General features: G+C 39.9%; 2 protein-coding genes across 2 annotated transcripts in view; one reads left to right on the plus strand and one right to left on the minus strand.

Moving 5' to 3' along the window:
• LOC134678543 (protein sickie) overlaps positions 1-15,028 on the plus strand; it is a 199,335-nt gene extending 184,307 nt beyond the window's left edge. Inside the window, exons 22-34 of the mRNA XM_063537127.1 lie at positions 1,064-1,243; positions 1,926-2,163; positions 3,198-3,343; positions 5,199-5,354; positions 6,987-7,287; positions 7,696-8,350; positions 8,493-8,648; positions 9,780-9,976; positions 10,564-10,672; positions 11,128-11,320; positions 11,993-12,151; positions 12,957-13,040; positions 13,597-15,028. Of these exons, the coding sequence (XP_063393197.1) occupies positions 1,064-1,243; positions 1,926-2,163; positions 3,198-3,343; positions 5,199-5,354; positions 6,987-7,287; positions 7,696-8,350; positions 8,493-8,648; positions 9,780-9,976; positions 10,564-10,672; positions 11,128-11,320; positions 11,993-12,151; positions 12,957-13,040; positions 13,597-13,719 (2,697 nt within the window). The 3' untranslated portion in view covers positions 13,720-15,028. The remainder of the gene's footprint in view (positions 1-1,063; positions 1,244-1,925; positions 2,164-3,197; positions 3,344-5,198; positions 5,355-6,986; positions 7,288-7,695; positions 8,351-8,492; positions 8,649-9,779; positions 9,977-10,563; positions 10,673-11,127; positions 11,321-11,992; positions 12,152-12,956; positions 13,041-13,596) is intronic.
• Positions 15,029-16,152: 1,124 nt separating this feature from the next.
• Positions 16,153-19,595, minus strand: LOC134679459 (dentin sialophosphoprotein-like). Its single transcript, XM_063538372.1, has one exon. It carries the CDS (start codon positions 19,485-19,487, stop codon positions 18,006-18,008), a length of 1,482 nt encoding a protein of 493 aa, XP_063394442.1. The 5' UTR covers positions 19,488-19,595; the 3' UTR covers positions 16,153-18,005.
• Between the last annotated feature and the right edge of the window lie 317 nt (positions 19,596-19,912).

The raw sequence follows: 19,912 nt of genomic DNA on the forward strand, positions 1-19,912 counted from the left end.
AATTATCAATAACAATTTTGTTCTTTATCAGTTGGTGTACACATCCTCGACATTATGCGTACAAGACACTTTACTTTTTGCGGACGATCCTATAAATACCTATGCCTATATTTGCAAAAAAATGTTTCTTTTTTATAAAGACTAAGTTCTAAGGAACTGAAAAAGCAAAACTACTATTAACGATTTTTTTACTAAAACTTACATGACAAATATTTAAGCTAATTTTACCCTTATTCATAAATATTGGAAAGGTACGGCCTATAAAATAAATAATTGACATGAAATGAGCCGAGCAGTGAGGCTCTGAGGCTCCATTTGCATCCAATTGGCCATCAATGGATCTGTTCCCGTTCCACTTTCGACGGCGTCGTGTCTCTAGAATTGACAAGTGACAAGACACACGGATCTGTCTCACATAATGATTGATGATATTAAATTAAACGTTAAAATAAAGGGACAAAATCCTTATAAAGATTTTTACCGAAAAAACCTCAGCTGAATTCGGGGAACTTAATAAAATATTTTAGTAGCTATAAATAAGCAAGAATATGTTTTTACAAACATAATGCTATCCTATTGAATACCTACATGCCCTCCGTATGCTGCTGATGTTTATGCCTTTATTATACATATGTATGTAAGTACAAGATGTACCTACTAGATTCAGAATATCGCTTATTACAGGAATAAATACTTTATATATTATCTAAGTCTTTAACAATATCTATGAGTACGTCAAACTTTAGAGCAATTATTAATACCTGGGGCAAATTACAATCGAGTTGTTGACGTAACAATACATATAAACATACGCTTACTACTACTTAACAATATGGATGAGTATGTATCCAGTATCCTTACCACGAGCTTGACATTTACATTTTCTCTCCGTCTCCGTCGTACTGACATTAGTGCAATCGAGATGCACTGCGTATGAGTTGACGCATTCGCTAGAGTTTAAAGTCGCGTAAAACTCATGGTGAGGGTACAACTCTACGTCCATTATTACATTCTTATTTCCAGTCATTTGAGACTAATGGTGCTAACCCTACTCTCTTCTTAGGCTGAAAAACAGCAAGAGCCGGCAGCACCTCAAACCCAGCAGAGTTCGCCGCAGCGCTTGGCACAAACCGGGAACGGAGCGATCACTCGGCACCTCTCCACCGACAGCGTGTCGAGCATCAACAGCCTTAGCAGCGGCTCTTCGGCGCCGCACGATAAGAAGCATAAGAAGAAAGGATGGGTAAGTACTCGCATCATTTGCATTCATCGTATTTTACTCGTTAGATATTGGCAAAATTAAAAAAAAAACGTGAGGATTGAGCCTCGCTTGCGCTTGACAGAGCAAAAAAAGCTCTACGAAAACAATGTAGGTGTGTGTGTGTGTCCTTTACATTTCTTCACAACAAACATTTTTTATTTATTTTTTGTCTACAAATAAGATATTACCAAATTTTAGAACCATTAAACATCACTTTGAGGTCGTCGAGGTATGAATCATTTTACGAGTATCATTAACAAACAAGGTCAAGTTTGGCACATTAATTACTATTTCATAATATAACTGGAGAGGTATAAGTACTTTTTTTTTCTCCATACCAAGTTGGATCACCTTATTACATACATATACATTAGGATAATGCAATGAAACACCATTTAAAGCAAGATTTTTCAATTCCTTGGTAAAATAATATATCCCTCAACTGGACCTGGCCACTTTTTCATATGGGCTCGATCAAAGCCGTTTAATGGTTTGGTTCAGTTCAGCATGATATTTCTATTTATGTAGCAAAAAGCGACTAATCATTTTGTTATTTTTACATACATACGTTAATATTCTTTCTAATGCGATTAAGCGTAGTGAATCCCTGATGCGTCAATAATTTAGCTTGACTTGTATAATTTACTTTCGATATTGTCGACAGCTGCGTTCATCATTTACGAAAGCTTTCTCTCGAAACGCGAAGATATCTAAAACGGCGAAGCACTCGTCGCTCGGTCAACTGTCGTCTCAGGACAGCTCATCGGGCTCCCATCACTACGACGATCCGCACACGATCCGCGAGGGGAGCAACGAGAACAGTTTAGAACATTCCCATGAGGCGCTCCCAGAGACGAAGGACAAACCGGCGTGCCCGCAGGCCCCCGCGGAACAAACCAAAGGTAAACAAACAAACATCAAGTCGGCGTGACTGCCGTGTCATGACACGAGTTGACAACTTGACGTGCCCTCCGGCCAATGATGGAAATAGCGAGGTGGATATGGCAATGCGCTTCGTCATTACCTTTGGGTTATGTCCGAAAGTCGACGTCACAAAAGCTGCGATGATATTGTTTCGACATGGATTTCGTGCAGATTTCTATTTGTCAGTTACTATTAGATAGGTACGATAAAGCGGAAGAAGCTTGAACATTCCTGGTCAATCCAGAATGAGTAATTATACATAAATATAACCATAGCACATTTGGCGCACAATGAGTCAATGACACATTAACACAGAGCTAAACTCCAAGTGATTGCTATCCGAGTTATTGTGTTTTTTTAGGTAGTTTTTTGATCGATTAACATTTAGCAAATCTTAGCTTCCAGTATTTAAATTACGGGTTACCGTACTGTGAAAGCACAAAACCCGTGGAATTATGAACCTCGGTAAAAAAATCAGATTAAAATCAAGTGTAAGCCCCCAATTACACACAACACAATTACGGTGTGAGGTCGGGTTTTGAGAGAGTGCTCGAGCGTCGACAGGCCGCGGTCGTGCCTGGCGGACACCACCATATAGATATTAAACAAATAATACAGTTTACGTCCCTGTTAGGTAAACAATAGCCAACAAGGTTTCAGTGAAATTGGGTTGCTAAAGTGAAAGTCAAGAGTGGGGTGAACATTTGCACTTTACCTACTAAGCTCTTGAATTTTGTAACCGCTTTGTTTTCCACGGCCAAAATAGCGAAACCAAAATGCTTACAGTTTCGTTATGCACCTAAGTCTGTTCGTCCGTATGTCACGTGCGTTTTACTCAGCAACTTTATGGTCTTGAATTAGGTACTTATGATTGTCCTAATACCTTTCACATCATAGATATGTATTAGATTGCCATTGGTCCATATTCCATATAAACAAGGCAAGCTATGCCGTCGCCATTTGTAAAATATGTACTTCGACCGGCCAACTCCATTAGCTATTACTGTGACAGATAAACCACCAGAGGAGTCAGTGCTGGTGGACGAGTTGAAGCGGCAGCTGCGAGAGAAGGACCTGGTGCTGACGGATATCCGGCTCGAGGCGCTCAGCTCGGCGCACCAGCTGGAGAGCCTCAAGGACACCGTCATCAAGATGCGGGTATGTTCAGCTTCGTTACTGCTACACTCCGTCAATGAAGAGTAGAAAAAATGCGGTCACCATATTAGACGTAAGCAACCAACATGTGTGGCATAGTATGGATACCCACTATCCTTCAAGATACCTATCTATACAGGGTGGAAAGATAAGTCGGGCCCTGGAGGGAAACTACCTTAAATCCTTAAGCTGGCTCATTTTACTTAAAGGAAACATTCCTTTATTTTTAAAAAGAAACAAAACTGCATTCAAACATTTTATCTTTTTTTCTTCAATTTCGCTTGTGTAAAAAAATTTTGAGTACTAAATATTAGATTTTATGGATATTTTGTACGACAGACGAGTGTAAGACCTAATGTTTCTTGGAGAAATGTTATCATTAACATTAACTGTATCGAATAGTACAGTAAAATTGCGAGTTTTTATTTTTTGGTCGGTTCGAGTCCCGGGCGAGGCAATCGAGTTTTAGAAAATCTTTGAATGCAGTTTTGTTTCTTTTTAAAAATAAAGGAATGTCTCCTTTAAGTAAAATGAGCCAGGTTAAGGATTTAAGGTAGTTTCCCTCCAGGGCCCGACTTATCTTTCCACACTGTATAATACAACTTATAAGCGCCTTGTGACTGTAAGAGTATTTGTCAATTTTATATAATTATGATGCGCAATGTGCATTAATTTACAGTAGCTAGATAGTACGTGCAATTTTTCTACCGTATAAGTGCATTCTGTTCCTAGCCATATCAATGGAACAATATTTGATTGTTATAAGTATTAAGTACATACTTTACAATAATTTGTTTTGCATAATATGAAATATATTAATCCTGCTTTATTTCATTTTTACTTTTTAGTATTGGACTTTAGTTGCGAATTCCTTTGTCTTACCTAATGTGTACCTACCTAATTCCAATAATTCGCCATTGGCTCCATTCGCTTCTTCAAACTATTTGACCTATGTACCTGTTCAGAGCCGATAATGAAAATAGCGACAGTATTCAAATATAGAACGTTAATAATACACAAAAATGAAACTGTAATTGAAATCGCCACTTTCGTTTGCAATCATTGAAACCATATGCGCGGATAAAAGCTTTCAGAATAGAAATAGGTCATTATTGCAGATAAAGGTATGCGCCTGTAGCTTGATATCATTGAACGCATTGAACCATACTGCGCGCAGATGTTCGATCTCGATCTAGTCTAGACTAAAACGAGAATACCGGTAGCCATGCGAGTTCACGGGGCCCGGCCCTGTTATGTGGACCGGAAAGAACACAATACGAGATCGTATGTGTCTCGTTTTCAAACTTCAATGCTACTTTGGTCCTTTACCTACGTATATACGTGTCGTTTATTTATTCGTAATGTTTAATAATTGCGAAGTGTAAGTTAAAACAAAAATATTGTATTTATCCGGACTTAGTACCTACTCGTAAAAATCGATTACGTCGAATTTCAACTGTCAACTTAAGTATTCGTTACCTATGACGAAAGTTCTAAAACCGCGTTCTAAATTACAAGTTTTAGTCGCAGGAGATCTGATATTTACCTACTTCGTAACCGACAATTGAATCGAGTACTTGAACATCGAACAATGGTTAAGGCGATCTGACCATGTTTTCTAAATTCTGCAAATTATTTTCATATTAAGGCCTCCATGCTTCATGTTTAGACGCTACTTTAACATTCAATATCAAATTAAATTCTCATTGCATACCGTAGAACGGGGTGGCTTTACCTTGAATTCAAGTAGCAACATGAGTTTGCAACTAAACTCTAGTTTAAGGTAACTGATTCGTATCATCGAACTTGTAGATGAAGATAAGATATAGACTGGTTTTAAACTAGTAAAATGTTCCAGAATGAGATGCTGAACCTGAAACAGAACAACGAGCGTCTGCAGCGGCTGGTGACGTCGCGCTCGCTCGCCGGCAGCCAGAGCTCGCTCGGCACGGGCGGCTCCGCCGTCGAGGACCCGCGCCGCTTCAGCCTCGCCGACCAGGCCAGCATGCACCAGGTATACTAACGTTGTAACAACGAGACTGAACCTGAAACAGGACAACGAACGGCTGCTACTAAGATTTTTTTCACATCTGTCCCTGTGGTAACAACGATCAGAGGATTGTGTAGAGACACAAAACTAACAGTATCGCTCAATATTAGTGATCCTCGCCTTATCCAACACGTGTATCTCTGAGGAACATTATGAGGAAAAGTGGCAATTGAAAGCTAGCATGGTAATGTACGAATAGGAAAAGCGGCTCAATTTCCATCTTACATGCAAATACGGTTATATTATTCCACTTGTTTTTATGTTAGGTATGTATAGAATATTCAATAAAATGACATTAAAGCAATTAATTATCAGCTTTATCTTCTAGATATTAATATATAGAAAATATTAATAAAATAGTAATTAATGAATCATAAACCTCATTTTATGGTACATAGGTATTATTAATAAGAAGGTGAAAATATTGTGCCTGTATAAATGCCATTCCAACTTTAGAACACGAAACATCTGCACCGGCTATAAAATACGTTAATATCAAAGACCCAAGGCTGGTTTTATCAAACTCAACTTCGATAAAAGTTTTGTGCGTGGAAAGTTATCTTTCGATATCATAAAGAGTAAAGCAATAGCGAAATTTAATGTATACAGCTATATCTACGATGGCTGTTTACCATTGAGAGTGTTATATACATTTGTATGTGTTAAACAAACCTTTCAAACCAGAGGTCAAGGCTTTGAATTCTGACTCGTAACAAATTGATATTGGTGAAAAACAGCAACACATAAACGTACGAGTACGTAGACAATCGGAGAGTGCTTTAGCCCAACATCATTTGTATTATGTATATAGTGAGCCTGTACTCAACAGCGGGTCGTACGTTAGGATAGTATTCCACAGGGCCAATTTTTTAGTCCAATGCTCATAACGAAAAACTGAGACGCAAGATTGAAATTGCATGGAATGCCAACCTTTAAGCGGGCATTACATTATACAATTTGCAGAGCGCTAATTAAGTGTTGCTCGGCGAGATAAAAAAGAGCTTGTTCATTACACTACACTAGCTAGCGACGCTAGTTAGTGTCTTATTTTCATTTCAGCAGTGATCATCGTTCGAATCGAACGTCGCGTTTCGGTCGAAGATCGCGTTTCAGTCGAATTCTTTGTACATTTCGAGAAGCACTTTGTTACCATAATTTCTAATGTCTTTGTATTTGTAATCTTTATGTTTTTTATCCCATAAAAATGGCATGTCTTTATAAAGTTCATGATTGAAGAAGAAGATTTTAGCAGTAGGTACTTCCTATTCCCTAGTCTGTGGCTGCGTCATTTTGAACTGAAATGCAATAACTAAAACAATAAAACATCCATCATACGCGTGTTCGAGTGCGTCGGTGGCGTGCCGACAACTGACCTTACACAGTAAGCGCTAAGCGCGCTAAAACCATTTACACTATGCGTTCTAGTGCGCTAGATAGCGTTAGTGCGGCAGAGCACATGCGATTGCACTAGATTGGGTCTCTAACTGGCTAACTGTCTTTACACTATACTAAATTAGTGCGCTAACTCAGCTAGCGCACTACAAATTGTATAATGTAATGCCCGCTTAAGTAAAGTATGTTTTTTTTATCCCACAGGCCGCCATCGACATCCACTCCCAGCCACTAGAGCTCGACTTCAACTGCATAGCTTCCACTCCGACCATGGATTTTGCCAAGAAAGGCTCGCCCAAATCTAGCATGGTCGAGCCTATATACGGCAACAAGGCTTCCTGCGAGCTGAGCGAGAATGAAGCGTTACTGGGGCTGAACGGGGCCGCTGATATATTCACTAATGGGCTGAACAGCGAGCGGCTTAGCGGCGATTACGATATTAACACGGTGCTACCGCCGCCGAAGAGCCGCGAGCTAGCCATCGGGGAGAGTTATTCCGATATAGGTAAGCATAACGCTTTTATGATAATTGGACGTTCCAACCCACGATAAAATGTAATTGAAATAAATGACTATAGCTTTTATAAGTTAATGACTGATGCTTGTGGATCGGAACGTTTGAGCATAAGTGCGTCCAATTATATACTAATAGATGGATAGGCAAGCTTACACTGCTTAGCGAAAGTAAAGTACAAAGCGTAAACGTTCAGAATGTCACAACGTAGCAGTGGCATGCCAGTAGGCATCACGTGAATTAGCTGTTAGGAGATAAAATGAGTTATGTACCTACAAAAAAAAAATATATTTAATCTGAAGATATGTTCGACATGTGTTTGGTGCCTGTGATATCGAGGTACTTTTCTATTTATATAAGCAATTTATTTGCGAAAAATGCAGTGTTATTATTTTTCAGGTGTAGCGGACAGTCAGGGCGACACGACAGACGGAAAGAAAATAGCGATAGCAGTATATTTAGGACAGCCAGAGACATTCCAAAGATATTTCGAAGAAGTACAAGACACGCTCACCGAATCTGAATGCAGGTTTTATGCGAAACAATCTGCCAGCGGGTACAACAACCACTTCGAGAAGCAGCCGAGCTTCGACTCGCCGCGTCTCTCGCAGAATCACAGCCCCGAGGTGGAGCCTCAAGACTACCCGCACTCTATAAACAAGTCTAACACCAACAGCCTCAAAAGCAACAAATCTGCTCACAGCACCTCATACAAAAACGTATACAATAGCGACTCGACAATAAACTGCAACGAGTACACGATAGCGTACACGTACATATCCGGCAAGACGACTTGGCAGAACTTAGATTACATAGTTAGGAAGACTTTCAAAGATTATCTCTCAAGGATAGATCCTGGGACGAATCTCGGGCTGAACACCGACTCGATAACGTCGTACCACCTGGGCGAGGCCACGAGGGGGCCCGAGATCGGGTTCCCGGAGCTGCTGCCGTGTGGGTACATCATCGGGACCGTGAACACGCTTTACATTTGCTTGCAAGGCGTTGGAAGCTTAGCGTTCGACAGCCTTATACCAAAAAATATTATGATTAGGTGAGTTTCAAGTTGTTTCAAGTTTCAAATTCGATCTTATCTGCTCGAAACGTGTTAGTTTTTACGTTTTACAGATACCTACAAAAAAGTCGTCAAGTAACGTAGTTTTTCTATACTTTACTAAACATACATAATAATTCAGGTACGTGTCGCTGTTATCGGAGCACAAGCGGGTGATCCTCTGCGGGCCGAGCGGAACGGGCAAGTCGTACTTGGCCGCCAAGCTAGCCGAGTTTTACGTGCAACGGAACGGCACCGAGCGCCGCGGGAACCCCGCTGAAGCCGTTGCCACCTTCAAGTACGTGTAATGCACGGGATCCTATCTCATCGCATAATAATTGATTGTCATAATGTAATGTTACGCATAAATCTCTTTTCGCATATTTTTTCTCCAGCTGAAACAGAAAGTATTTTCGAAAATATTTTGCATAGGTTGTGCAGAATAGGGTAGGTTAGGTTAGGTTTGTGTTATAATTTTTCAGAAATGTAAATATTTCCAGCCCAATAACAATTATGCGAAATGAGTTTTATGCGTAACATTACATTAGGACAATCAATTATTATGTGACCCAATATGGACCCGTAACGCACTTACATTCATTAAATTATGTGAGCTTCGAGATGCTGATTTTAGAACGTGAGTGATTCTCTGCGGTTCGACTGTTCTAAATCGAGTCTAGTTCGCTAGTCGAGCGAATAACTGAGGTTTAGAGTGGTATTAGACCTAGCCAATTTCTTTGTCCAATCTGTATTCCGTCTCACATTTTGCTTTAATGAGAGAGTGAGACGCATTGACATTGGACAGAGAAATTGGACAGGTGGAATATTTACCACCCTTAGGTACATGCGATTGATCACTCTCTGCTGCTGATCTGCATCGTATAAAAATAAAGACGCTCGCACTTGCTTTACCATCAGACATTTCATCGCGTCCAAGTAGGTATGTACAATATACTACCAGTGTGTGGTATCCTAAATACCTACCAGCACTTCCACTAATTTAAAGCGCATAGGTCCTTGATCGAATGTGCGACGGCAAAAGAGTGCGCAAATACCTACACGCGTATCATTCGCACTATGTTCTTCAACGGTTCTGAAATTTCATAAAGATTCCACTAATGTAAATATGGATGGTCAAGCAAGTCTTGTCAGTAGAAAAAGGCGCGAAATTCAAATTTTCTACGAGACGATATCCCTTCACGCCTACTTTTTTCAAATTTGTCGCCTTTTTCTACTGACCAGCCGGGGTAGCACATGATTGGCGTGACAGTATCTCGCGGCGAGATAGTCTAACCGTCCCTCTTTTGTTAACATAGGTAGTAAAAGACGGGTGGCCTACGTCGCCGCGAGATACTGTTGCGCCAATCATGTGTTAAGCCTAAAGATCTGCCTGACCATCTATATTAACAATTTTTTATTTCACCATCAGTGTGGACCGCAAGTCGTGTATCGAGCTGCGCGCGTACCTGGGTAACATCGCGGAGCAGTGCGGCGCGGCGGCGGCGGGCGAGGAGGCGGCGCTGCCGTCGGTGGTGGTGCTCGACAACCTGCAGCACGCGTCCGGCCTCGGCGACGCGTTCGCGGGCCTGCTGCCGCCCGACAACAGGAACATGCCGGTTATCATTGGTAATTATTTTTTAGCCCAATCCCTCTTCTGCATGAGAGGCTTGTGCCCAAAAGGGCCTGACTTTAAGATTATGTGTAGTAGGTGTCGGCTCATTTTCCAAAAACAAAAGTTTAGTCTAATCCGGAAGATAGCATGAAATTTGTCATGCATGATAAGGTGCTTCCCCTTTATTCCTTACCTAATGGTGGTATTCCACCTATCCAATTTCTTTGTCTATACAATTTGTGAGACATTTGCTTAATGTGGGAGTGCGACGCAATGACATTGGACCGATGGACAGATGGAATACCACCCTAACCTACACAAGCTACACGCTTACCAAGATGAACTTACACTTTCTTCCCATTGAGACTTGTATTTTTTTTGAGCTTTTAGTTGGACTATTATAAATCATCGTATTTCTAACGTTGTTCCTGCTTTTGCCGCGGCTTCCAATGGACATAGAAAACTAATCTCAAGAATTTTCCCGCTATACAACTCAAAGAAATTAAATATAACGCAATCCTGAGACAGTCTAAGTTGATGGTAGATGTTTTGAATAATGATGTTGTCATTCTATTTGTATCACATGAAATTATTATCGCAGGAACGATGTCTCAGGCGACGTGCAACACGACAAATCTTCAGCTGCACCACAATTTCCGATGGCTACTCACCGCCAACCACATGGAGCCTGTGAAAGGATTCTTAGCCAGGTAAAGGGACAAGTTTTTGGTGAATCTGGAACATTCACCGTTTGAGCCGCCAAGCGTAAGGACTCCGTCGTTTTAAATTCTTAGTTAAATCCGTATACACACAAAACACTATACTGTTACTGTGCATATTCAGCATTAGCTTATATTATTAAACGTACAGTTTCATGCCCCATTAATCAATACAAAATTAGGTTACTAATGTTAACTGACAGCTCCTCGTAAGTGCGTACTCACACAAGGATATTTCTGGCACATCGAGATCAGGACTCGAGTATCGACTCACTGCTGACGTCGGGGAGATGCAGATATATTCATGACATGTCGTTGCCTATGTTGTCTTTACATATCACTCGAGTAAGTAATACGTAGCTTTAACACACAAATACATTAACAAAACGTGTAGGTACCTATTATTAATAAACACGAGTATATTAGTATATTTATATTTGTTACAGATACCTCCGGCGCAAGCTATTCTCGCTCGAGCTACGGCTGGGGCGGCGAGAGCCCGCGCTGGCCGCGGTGCTGGAGTGGCTGCCGGGCGTGTGGTCGACGCTCAACGCCTTCCTCGAGGCGCACTCCTCCAGTGACGTCACCGTCGGCCCGAGGCTCTTCCTCGCATGCCCTATGGATCTGGATGCTAGTCAGGTAAACTTCCCTAATACGCAGACGTAACACGGTCGCTATCGCCGAGCGGCGCCACTGTCGCTGCGATAGTGACGCTGCGCTCGGAAGTAAGTTCATACATTTCCATACTGTATAATACTATCCGCCGCGTCAGAGTCGCTGCGTTGGTGTCGCCGGAGCCGCTTTGCTCGGAAGTCTACCTTAAACATGCTAAGCAATGTAAAGACTTTCTTTATATACTATATAGGTGGCAAACAAGCATACGGCCCGCTTGATGCATATCGCTTGATGATAAGCAGTATCCGTAGCCTATGAACGCCTGCAACTCCAGAGGTGTTACATGCGCGCTGCTGACCCTAACGCTTCGCACCTTCGTTGAGCTCTGGTAACCTAGGAACACAACACTATAAGTAGGGTCTAGTGTTACTTGACAGCGGTTTTCTGTCAGGTGGAAGGTAGATAATGAATGAATGAATGAAAATGTACCTACAGAAAAAAAATGGTGGCTTTAGGTGCCCGTGTCAACTGTTTTAAGTTAAAGTTAAGTATTTGGTAGACTATTCAGATTGTCAATAGTTACACAGTCATATTGGTGCTATACTGGTGCCTTAAGCAATGTCAATAAGGTACTTGAACTTCCCCAGTTGTTTGAACCCCATTGGCACACACATGTAACCTAGCTGTTGTTTGCAGGCGTGGTTCGCGGACGTATGGAACTACAGCATAGTGCCGTACGCGTCGGAGGCGGTGCGCGAGGGCGTGGCGCTGTACGGCCGGCGGCGGCACGCGGCCGTCGACCCGCTGCAGCACGTCAAGTCGAGCTACCCGTGGCGGGAGCCGAACCACTCGCATGTGAGTACTGCGGCTACTGATCCAAAAGACTCGAGCCCTATTAGCTCTTTTTTTGGGCTCGCCTCATCTCTTGACGCCCTAAAAGCCATTTCTATTTAAATAGTAAAATAGGCTTTTAGCCTTTTACGCGTCAAGAGATTTGGCGAACCCTAAAAAAGAGCTAAAAAGGCTAGTCTTTTGGATCTCTAACTGCGGGCGCAGCATAGTTCCATTTTTATCGCCTGTCACTATGCCCGTCACTTTCACACTTACAAACTAGTTAGGACGTGACAGGCATACTGACAAGCGATAAAAATGCGGCCGTGCTACCGCCGCTGACACCTTTTACGGTTCCGTTACGTACACTTATCTTGGTCCCACACTGGCTGTTATATAGCACCACGTGACAAGGACAAAATGATTGTGTTTTATTATGTTGTCCCTGTCACACAGTGAGTGAAGCGGCCAAGTAGCTCAAAAATATCTGAACAGGCATGTTAACTCTCACTCTCGATATATCTGATGGAAACTACATTAACCGCCCAATGTCTGAATGAGTTCAAGGAATACAGAGGCTGGGAGGAATTTTCTACTATCTGTAACCGTAGTTCATTCACTAAAATTATTGTTTGACAGTATTTTATAGGATAGGTGTATTTAACTAGTTCATCAAATACTGTCAAGCAAGAATGAATAGTCTTCAACTTAGGCCCTTCATCAGTTGAGTCTAGGGTCGATCACTAGTTAACTTGTTACAAACAATTGCCTCCTATTTCAGCAAAACAAAAACATAATTAGCTAAAATATGTATGTATTTTATTTTCAGACTCTACGTGCGATAACTGTCGAGGAAATTGGGATAGAAGAAACCAATCAAGATCCTAACACCAACAACAACCAGGACCCTTTGGTAAGGACATTCTTACTACATAGGTATCTATTTATGAAACGAGAGGAAGAGCTTTTAGACATTACTTATTACCGTACTGTTACCGAAAGCCATGGTTATTGTACGCTAGCGGTAAGGCGTGCCTTCAGGGCAGCCGTGATTACAGGTAGGGGGATTGCCCCCACCTGTAATCACCTATATGTACAACTAAATATACAATGACCTCTAGCAAAGACATATATAACTTCGTATAAGATGAATAGTCTAAGAAAAAAACGTGCCTCACACACCAAAGTAGGCCAAAGCCTATGCTCGGCTAGATGGCGTGACGACACCGTTTCATATTTAACAATTTCAACACATATATATCAGGGAATGAACATGGGTCAAAATCATACAAAAATAATAAAATAATTCTTCGTTCGTCTTTATTTTCAGTTTTAGTCGTGTGTCGATAGATGACAGTAATTTTACAGTGACTACAAAATTTACTATAACAGGACCCCTCTATACTATCTATTCTCTATGCCTCTAGGTACTCTATTGCAGACTCTAAAAATGACTCGTTTGTTTGCAGTTGAACATGCTGATGCGGCTACAAGAAGCGGCCAACTACAGCGGAAACCAAAGCCAAGACTCTGACAACGCGAGCATGGACTCGAATCTCACTCACGACAGCTCAGTGGGAAACGAGCTTTGAACACAATTTTGTTACTACCTACAGTATTATTGTGCCGCTATATGATGCCGTAGTAGGCTAGCATCGGAGTCAGCAACTTCGTCAAAAATTGCTACTACGGGATTTTAACCTTTTGAGCGCCAAAGATGTCAACTGACGCGCGCGGATACAGCCCAATATCAACCTTCGTGCATTCCGACAAGGTTCGCGATGACGCGCCGCGCACGATAGGCGTGGCGTTCAAAAGGTTAAAGCAACAAAGGAAGACATCTTGACGCCAATAGCGTCACTATTTTCAATACTGAAATAAATTGAGTGAAAATCTATTTCTTTGTTTGCGTTACAATGTATAATTATGCGTGCAATACTTATGTCGCTCGTTTCGTTCCTAACTGTATGATGCATAAGTACTGGACAGGACCCATGAGATATGGCATGGCTCCAATAAGGTTAAGCTGGAGCCTAACAAGTCATACTTGCAAGGAAGTCCTATTTTTCAAGCAAGCTGCTATCATAAATATTTTTTCAGTTATATCTGCTTGTTTGGTTTTAACTATAAGTACATTTATTCAAAGCCAAATAGTTGCCATATGTAAATTATTTATATTTATTTACATTTAATGTTATTTGACTTATTTGATGTAGGTATTATAGGTACCTACTACTAGTGTATAATTTGTCCATTCACAATAAAAACATCGAAATCGATGGATTGAATACATTCAAAGGTTTTTATTCTGCTGTATTTGCAAAAGTTTGAGCAAATATTGAAAGCACGAGTATTGGACCTTTCCACGAAATTGTTGGGTGATTTCGTTTTTTGAATTCGACTGCTTCAGGTTAGAAGGTAATTTCCTCTAGTGAAGCAAGTACGTTTAAAGTTCTATGTAACGACAGTGCCTGGAGTGATTTTTCTGTTTTTAAAAGTATTCCTGTAACTTCTTGTTTATAATTAATATGGAGCATTGTCTTTTTTACTCTTGTTATATTTTTGAAAGTTAGGATACGAATCGCATTTGTATTACAATGATATTAGATGTAATTGAATGTATGAAAGTGTAATTTTTATACCATTTTCATATAAAACTCATGTACCTAATAAAAATATCTAGTTGTAAATAAAATATGTTTAATATAATTTTTTGTATGCTACTACCTACACTAACTGCTAGAACGCCATAACAGTATAGCGTTAATTTTGTATAGAAAAGTGTAACGACTATGTTATAATGTAATTATGTGTTCGGTATGGATTGACTTGTGTGCATAACTGAAACGTGATATCTACAATCTATGCTTTACGGAAATTGTGAAATAAACATTGATTATATTTATGCCTTTTACTCTGCCGCCTTCAAATATTAGTTCGTTATTCTTGTTTGTGCAAGTAGGTATGTTCTTCCCTCCCCAAATGCCAAATGCGTTTGCATTACGGAATTGAGGGGTAGGTATATCTGATTCACAGTGAAATAACCGAGTGAATTCAAGGTACTTACCTACTGAAAAGAACATGGCCGCTTTAGGTGCCCGAGTCAACTGTTCTCAGTATTTGGTGGACTATTCAGATTGTAAATACAAATACTGGTGCCAGTATAAGCAGTAGCTTATACTGTTGCCTTAAGCAATGTCAATCATGCCAGTAAAAATAAAACAGGCTGACGAGATCTTCGAGACGGGCAGTTATGATGTTATGAATATACTGCGGCATTACGCTCACTTGCACTTGCACCATTCGACGGTATCGTCTTGGATCGTCCCATTCGTTTTTCGTCAAGTTCTTAAATTAGTCCTATTCTGCTTTCGTCACTCATTCTACATTCATCACAATCGTCGGTGGCTTTCAATGTAGAATGAGTGACGAAAGCAGAATAGGACTAATTTAGGAACTTGACGAAAAACGAATGGGACGACCCAAGACGATACCCATTCGACTAACCCGGGGTTAACCGGTTAAACTGTTAACCCAGTGTCAAATTGTACTGCTAACCATAGTAACTCGAGGTTTGACCGGTTAACCCCGGGTTAGTGAATGGTGCAAATAGCCCTAAAAACTGAAACAAAATAACGAAATTGTTAATGTTACGATTAAGATTTATATCGGGGTCACATTACTGCCAACTTGCCAAGTTACGTAAAAGGAGTGTCGCTTACCACGACTATAATTACCTATTGGGAATACGTCGTAATGCTGCTCTAATAAGCTAAAGCAATATTTTTTAAATTATTTAGTTTTTTGCATAATATATAGAGAATCATTAAAGTCGGACCAAAAAAAGGCTGCAGCGGATTTGATAGCCCACGCAGTGTGTCATTTATACGTCATAATTTCATAGAAGTTGACGTTTAAAATAACACTTTCACTGCGTGGGCTATCAAATCCGCTGCAGGCTATTCTTGGTCAGACTCTACATCTGCTCTCTGTGAGACGTGACAAAATGTAAATAAAAAACAAAATACGCGATTCATAGTTTTTATTCATGATAATAAAGTAAATAAGCTATTGGTTGCAGATATTTTCTCCGGATATTATTATGACATGACAATGGAGCAATTTGGACGGAACCGGTTTTATATTAAGACTAGAATTTAAACATAGTAGACATATTCAAAGGAATCTTGGTACATAATATAAATAAGGCACAACCTTTATTACTTCAACAAGTAACACTTGGAACTGTCAAATAGGTAATCAATTTATAACCAACTGATGGTGTCTGGTTAGAAAAGCACTAATTTTAAAACAGGATTACAATAGGTACTATTACCTAACAATTATGTACAATAAACACTTCAGTACTAAGACTTTAGATTGTATTGATTAAAGTTATTAATGTATAACATTCATACATTTAACACAGATTTGAATGTCCCCTTCCTAAAATGTGTCATATACTTTTGTATGATCGAAGCCATGATGCCTGTTAAATAGTAAAATAAACAAAGTTTTGTACGGAACACTAAAAACGGAACCTAAACAAGGAACTGTTAGACCAAGATAAGTCTGCAACGATTTTGATAGCAAATGAAGTGCAAGTGTTATTTATGCGTCATAATTTCATAGACTGTTTGACTTTTAAATTAACACTTGCACTGTGTGTGCCATCAAAATCGTTGCAGGCTTATCTTGGTTTAACTCTACCTTATATTTTATTGTGGTTAACACATTCATAGCCAGCAACCCACTAGGCGGGTTCTTTGTTCGTAGGCGCTTTTCATTAGGTACATAAGTACCTACAATTTTAAAAGGGTACTTATTAATTGTTGGTGGTCATATAGTTTTTTTTTATAGGTATGTGCAACTGCCTCATACTTACATGCCTAACTATAACTATTAGGACTAAATTGTAGATTTATCAAATAATGGCCATGGGTTGGGTGTTCCAAAAATATTGTACCTCCAGGGTTTGCAAGTGTTTTTAACGCATTTACTGCCAGGGGGCGTGGCCTAGGAACAAATTTATATGACGGTGAACGCACATGTGCGTCAGGGGCAGTGAATGTGTTAACCCTTTATAAGGCATAAGGGTGTCAGGAATTATGCAAAATTGAGCCCTGTCACTTTGAAATAAAGTTCAAAATGTGGTGGGAAATATATTCCCTCTGCTTTATAAAGGCTTAAAGGGCTCAGCATAAAAACTAAAAATGATTAATAAACAGCAAGCTTGACGATACCTACATTTTTGCCTTATTACAAAGGAGTTAGGTGCAAATGTGATAACATATCTTTGACGTCACCTGTACATAGTCTCACATTTCAGAAATCTTGACAGGTAGTCTCAAATTTCAGAAATCTTGCAATCTATTTAGAGCACCAAGTAGTAACATGGCTACCAAAGCAATGGCTTTTTAAGTGATATTAGTTTAACTTTCTTACATTTGATTTATGTAGCAACTTAAAAACATATGAGTAAATAGGTTTCAAAAGGAAATGACCTGACAATTGAGATAATCAATACCACAAGCACCCTCAACAATACAAACCTCAAAAATATTTAGTATTACTCTAAAATTAACATCTCTGTTACATTGTGCACTGCTGCATTATGCCGCAGCAACCATGTTAGTAACAGCACACATTTACCACCTTACCACCATTTTGGCACTGACATAAACACTAGAGTGAACGTAACTTACTCTCTATGCATCTCGAGAGCTTGTATAGAAGCGAGATGTATAGAAAGTAAATTACGTAGATGTTAGTGTATATGTCAGTGTTGACACTGTGACTGTCAGTGTTGACTCGTGGTATGGGTATGTATCTAATTTGATCTAAATGCAAGCCAGCTAGTTCTTTGACTAGATTTAGATTAATCACTATGAATATCAAGGCTTAAGTTTGAAAGTGATGGGATAGGGGATTCTGAAAAATCACCCGAGTCCTCACTTGGAACAAAATTCTGATCACTTGCATTTTTAGATTTATTACTTGCTTTTGATGGGGTAACTTCAGTCTCATTATCTTTATTTTGATTGTGTTCAAATAAGTAACTTCGGTCACTATACTCAATTAGGTCAGCTACATCAGATATGGACACAGAACTCTGAGAACTTTGAGAATTCTGATGTGGGCTTAAGAGTGGCGAGTTTTGAGACGGGTTACCCGGCTGGTCTGGGAGCTGCAGCTGACTTTCAGGTGTGCTCTTGTTTCTAGACACTTGAGACAGTGAAAAATCTAAACTGTATTCTGTCACTTCATTGTCTGATTTAGTGGGATCATCTGTAGTCAGCAAGTTGTTTTTTTGAATTTTCTTTCCATTTTCATGCTTCAAAGATAGAGATGAAATACTATTCATAGTTGCTGATGATGTAGACTCAGAGTTTGCTTTAACATTTTCTGGTTGAGGACTTGTGTGTGTTGGGTTTTGGGGTCTTGCAGGACTATTTTTAACATTGTCAAGTGTTATAACCGGTACTGTTATATTTGCCTCATCTGGTGGTTTAAACGATTTAATATCTACATATGATGTGGACTCGCTGCTGTTATTAATATTTGGCTTAATTTCACGGTTTTGCGCGTTTGTATGGGGAGTGTCATTGTGTTGACTCATTCCAATATTATCTTTCTGCTGGTTGTATGTTGAGGAGAACTGGTCAAGGGTTAATCTATCAACATTGCTTCTGGCTTGAGACAGTATGTGTTGGTTGGGAATATACTCTGAGCTCATTTTCTCCCTCACAGAGTCACTTGATGTATCTGTATCTGAATTGTCAAGAGGTAATTTCAAGTGAAGTTTATTCTTTTCATCTGATGAGTTGTCAGAAGTAGAATTACTAGTTGACATACTGGAGTCTTCATGAACTAAGTAAGTGCAGTTTTGGTCACCTTTGCGTAGTTTCGCGGTAAGCGAGTTGTGCTGGCCCGCGTTGCCGGCGTCCCCCCGCTCGTAGTACTTGCTCTGGTGAGGTCTAAGGATATTTTTCACGAACGTGACGAGAACAGGCTCCTTGGAATCATCATTACCGTTTAAGAACTGAAGTCGATCAACCAACATATTTCGGCCTTCATACATGTACTCCGTACCCTGGCGCGACTCCGACATGTAGACAAACAGCGTGTTTTTAAGGTTACAAAACTCTAAAAACTCGTGGACAATCGACAACGCCAGCACACCTTCTGGTATTTTTAAAATGTTGTCCAAATTCACATTTTGTTTCATATTTTCACAATCATCCTCAAACGCCAAGAAAATATTCGCACGTAGTAAGGCACGTATTTTAGCTAGCGATCCATTCTTTTCCAAAGCTTCTAACACTAAATCTCGGAGTTCTGTATCTTCAGCTTGAGCCATTGCAACACCCTTCGTTAGCTTTTAGGAAACACTTAAGTTAAATAAATAAAATAAATATTGAGCGGAAGCTAACACTATTATTATTGTTTGTCAAGCAAGAATTTCAATCATTACAATACATCTACCACAGATAGGGTATGAAGGGATTGCAAATATCCGATCCGAAAATTTCAGATATTATTCGAGTATTCGAGTTTTTGTGACGAGATCGTTCGAATAGTATATATTATGAAAAGGAATGAAAAATCGGTTTATTATCATTTTACTTCAAACACTAATCTCCTCACACCTATATTGCATATACTTTGACGCTGCAAGTTGCAACGTTGCAACACTTGCAACTTGTAACAAATGCTCGGATACAACTGGCTTTTTCAAGCCATAATAATATGTTTGATGTTGGGGGCTGCAATAGCGTCCTGGCT

The sequence above is a fragment of the Cydia fagiglandana genome, chromosome Z, assembly GCF_963556715.1.
Source record: "Cydia fagiglandana chromosome Z, ilCydFagi1.1, whole genome shotgun sequence".
Taxonomy (NCBI): Eukaryota; Metazoa; Arthropoda; class Insecta; order Lepidoptera; family Tortricidae; genus Cydia; species Cydia fagiglandana.